Source organism: Cryptotermes secundus, unplaced genomic scaffold, assembly GCF_002891405.2.
Source record: "Cryptotermes secundus unplaced genomic scaffold, Csec_1.0 scaffold1801, whole genome shotgun sequence".
Classification (NCBI taxonomy): Eukaryota; Metazoa; Arthropoda; class Insecta; order Blattodea; family Kalotermitidae; genus Cryptotermes; species Cryptotermes secundus.
Genome location: NW_019743179.1, coordinates 25,928 through 30,453, shown reverse-complemented (window position 1 = coordinate 30,453; position 4,526 = coordinate 25,928). Strand labels below are relative to the sequence as shown.

The window sequence follows — 4,526 nt, the reverse complement described above, 5'->3', positions numbered from 1 at the left end:
CATGTGTAAATTCTTCTCTTTGGCTTCTTGAACCAAGTATTGGTGACAATCAGTCCATTTCGTTCACAAAATTCAATAAGCATTTGACCCCTGTGATTCCGTCTTCCTAGTCCATGTGATCCAACAATATTCTGATATGGTTCATCTCCAACAATGCTATTCCAGTCTCCCAATATGATGCTGTTTATGTCTCCTCTTCCCTCTTCCTGAAGAATTTCTTCAATTGTGTCATACACTTTTTCCACTTCTTCATACTCTGATGTTGGCATGTACACTTGCATAATCAGTATATCTACCTGTTCCGCCTTTAACTTCAGAGCAATAATTCTGTCATTACAAGCAATCTTCAAAGCACTTATGTTTATTAATTCTGAAGCAACTTAAATTTTCTTATTGTACTCAGTCAAACAGTTTTCTTCCTCTGTTGTAACTAGGGTCAGACATACATGAGATTCACACCTACTGAACAGATGTTCCTGACCAAATCAACCAAGCAGGCAGGCAGCTGTGCCTTGAGGGACTCAGATAATTTCAGACTCTGACAGTTCTCCTGAAACTGGTTGACTGTGTTAGATGATACAGCTGCACGTTACATAATATTGGATAACATTAATTAATGATTCATATGCACTGCTTGCATGTTTTCAGGCATTCACCCAGCATTTGCATGAAGGGGCCATGTCAGTATAGCCAACCTCTTAGGTTAAGAATAGAACCTGGGGCTCCCAAATATGGATCAGTAGTTCTGACCGTTCAGCTGTGACCTGCATCATCATAGTGAAGAAATGTATCATTGATTTTTTATTAGGATGAACTGTTTTATGAAAAAGACTATTTTTTATCTTCCCCATAAGCACTCTTCTTCTATTATCCACTCTCTTTCTTACCTTGTCTTCCAGTACTTGATCTCCCCAGTGGTTATTTACTCAACTTTATTTTTGAAGTTCTAAAAGAAATCCTATGGCTGTATATGTGTTCTTACCACTGAATCTTAAATGTTAAAAACTCTTCTTGTATTTATGCTTATGCTGCAGCCTGTCTTTCAGATATTATCCCTTCTTATTCATTTTGTAATATTCTGTATTAACTATGCTGCTTACAGTCTGTGATGGAAATTTACACAAAATGCAGACTTTATTTCATTTGAGTTCTACAGATTCTGTATGAAACAAATTTCTGATTCACTAGGTATACACTAAACATAGTCTTGAGAATTAATTTTGGTCTCAAAGCTGTGGAGAAAGATAAACTAGTAAATACTGACCATGTTTTGTTCTCAGAACAAAGGCCAAATATTAAATTTTTTTGGGTACATAAAAAGTTTCCTGATGCAAAACCTGTCTATGGTCACATTCATTTCAAAACAGGAGTCTTATTATAGGATTCTGACGATGGTGTATAACACACTGATATGTTGGGTTTTTGGACTTTATCCATCGTCCTGGTTTTTAAGATAACAAATAAAAACACGACGTTTCGGAAACTGGATGTTTCCGTCCTCAGGTGAAGGAAAACACCTATTCAGTTGGGTCCCTTAGAAAGAGCTAGCCTCAATCACTGGACAAACCAATGTCACAAAACATGAAGATTATCAAAACCTGAGGATGGAAACAGATCCAGTTTCCGAAACGTCGTGTTTTTGTTATCTTAAAAACCAGGACGATGGATAAAGTCCAAAAACCCAACATATCAGGAGTCTTATGTTGAGTGTTCTAAATAAGCAGCTCTACATAAACAAAAGGTAACACTTAACACAAGGCTACTTCTAATATCCTCAAATTATCCAAGAAAGCCATTGCCTGCACATCTGCATTGCTCAGCAAAATTCATATGAGAAACATGTTTATTGTTATGTAATTGCTTCTATGAAGATCAAAGTGTACAAAACACGACCGGATAATTGAGCCTTATCTGTGGTCTCGTGGACTGTTCTTATCTCAACATGCTCAATGTCAAGTGCCAGTTACAAAACCAAGCCCCTTTATAGTATTTTGTATAGTGTCAAATAGAATAAATGTATACTGCCCTTGAATTCGGTACATTTTATCTTTTGTATATGACAGCATGGTCTCATGTTGAGGAAGAGGCATAAACTGCTAAGGGAAACATCTGGCCCCAAGACAGCATGGGACATAGGGAGCTGTATGGTTTCTGCTATTCACACATTATTGCTAGGGTGATACATATGGGTTAGGATGGAGAGGAGTTTGGCATGCAAGGGAAAATAATGAATGAAGATATTTGATTTTGGCATTTCAGAGATATTTTTTGATTTGCATACAGTTATCACTGTGATGACTGTGAACGGTACTGTCTTCTTGCATGTAACACTGTGTAATCCAATAGAAGTTCACATATTTCAGAGGTCTTGCTACTGGCTTATCCTTCAACTATGAAAATGGAGACAGTTCTTCTGCAACATCGGTGAACTTCTACCAGTCTACGTAACACTACATCCCACAAGATTGTCCTCTTCAGTACATTTTCTGTACAATAAATTCTGCATGGATATCAAACAGTAAAGCCGGATATATGTGAAAGTTTAATCTTCATTCCTGACCTGTTATTTTATCAAATAAAGTTGGAACCAAATTAACATGAAACTCTTTATTGCATAATTATGGAATGAATACTCAAAGCCTCTTATACATCAATTCACTGTACCCTAACAAGCAGGAAGTGTATAATGCAATCCATTTATTTACTGAGGACAGCCTATAGCATCATGTGAATACCAAAGAACCAGTGAGCCCATGCTCTGGTTATGTTACAGGGGAATACAATGTTATATACATAGCCCAGTGTTCAGAGTTTTGCAATTCCCACCACTCCACAGGCAGAGCGAGCTCCAGCGTTTCCTGTAGTTTTGCTTAGTTCATGACCTCCTTTGCCAAGGTCATCTGCGTCAGCATGAACCTGCAATAGTACAAACAATATTCACTGCTGTATACAGAATCTTTTCTCTAATTAAATATTCAGGCTACATGATTCTATCAGTGATTCCACATTAAATTTGCTTCAAATAAGATCTTGCTCACTTTCCTGTTGAAATCCAATGTTCCCAACAGAAATAGCACCTTTCAGGCTGCATGTGAGACACTTCACAAAAGCAATGATGCCATCAGCTCTGAATTTCTTTCAAGCATGAGTCTGTGAAAAAGAAATGTATCTCCCCATCTCTGGACAGGCAGTGTTTAGCTTGTCAACAGCAGGTATCACATGTTCACTTACTAGTGCTAAATATTTTAAGTTCTCTGCATAACAGTGCTCTTATTATTAAATTTAATCATAAACAGGAAATTTCTAATTGATCCGTTATGACTTACCACTAGAGTTCTTCCAATAATGCTGTGAGCACCAGTAAGAGAAATCAATTTGTCAGTAATGTCAACTTTAGCAACCCCACTGCTGCCTGCTTCAATATTCCCCAAGTCACCAACATGCCTTACTTCATCACCTGGGCCTCCATGGTCCTTCTGGTAAGGGTTAAAGTGGGCTCCAGCACTTGTACAGCCTATAAATTAAATACTAATGTGAATAAATAAATAAATAAACTCCAGAAGTGGCTTTACAATAATTAAACACAGTAAAATGAAATCTTACCATTTGTATTGTCTCCAAATTCGTGGATGTGGAAACCGTGCAAGCCTTGGGACAAGCCAGTCACTTCTCCTGTTACTTTTACTGGAGAATCAGGACTCTACAGGAGGGAAAAATATTAAACTTGAAAAAGATCCCCTCGTCTCATCTAAATGCTAAGAAAGTAAACTGTATATTGCAATTTTTTACAGCATACTGGGAACATGATTACTTAAAGCATGTCTTTAAAATTAAAGTCTTATTTGCCGGTATAGGCTTTCTTCTATTCTCTGAAACCAATGCCAATAATTAATTATCAGCGATACGACTGTAATGCTAACTGAAAAGCCCTATGTGGTTGAAAAATATAATAACTTAGTACTACGCACAGTTGTTACATAACACGAAACTTACATTTTGATCGAAAAAGAGAGTTCCCTTGACCACTTCTCCATTTAAAACACACACAGCTTTCTGCGGCATTCTTAAACGTTCCTTTACTCCTTGCTTCAATACAGTACTTCGATGAATTAACAAAGCAGCAACACTACCGTCCTCACCGATAAGCGTCTATAAATTGTATAATGACCAGCAAGTTTGTATTTCTTGCAAGTAAGCTACCGGCGGTAATCCGCGTAATGTTGTAATACTTGACCTTCAATTTAACTGATACATTGAATCTATATACTTCAGTACGTTCAGTACGGTAACGGTACGTCTGGCGATTCATATTTTCCTTGGCATGGATCCTCATGCATAGCCTTTGGCATCTCATGGCCGACAACGAACGTTGTGTAAAGAAAATGACGTTTAGTACGTGTAGAATGGAAGTTAGAGGGGGTGAGGTAATATTGGAAAGTTTCTGTTAGTACACACAAAGACGTTGAAGCTGTTTCAGAATTTTTTTTTTTTTTTTTGTCCCTTTCATATTGTCTGAACATTATAAC

General features: G+C 37.3%; 1 protein-coding gene across 1 annotated transcript; it reads right to left on the bottom strand.

Annotated features, from left to right (window-relative positions):
• Positions 1-2,592: 2,592 nt before the first annotated feature.
• On the bottom strand, positions 2,593-4,258 carry LOC111874048 (superoxide dismutase [Cu-Zn]). Its single transcript, XM_023869192.2, has 4 exons — positions 3,994-4,258; positions 3,604-3,700; positions 3,327-3,514; positions 2,593-2,916 (listed from the first exon to the last, which is right to left on the bottom strand). Exons 1-4 carry the CDS (start codon positions 4,060-4,062, stop codon positions 2,806-2,808), a joined length of 465 nt encoding a protein of 154 aa, XP_023724960.1. The 5' UTR covers positions 4,063-4,258; the 3' UTR covers positions 2,593-2,805.
• Between the last annotated feature and the right edge of the window lie 268 nt (positions 4,259-4,526).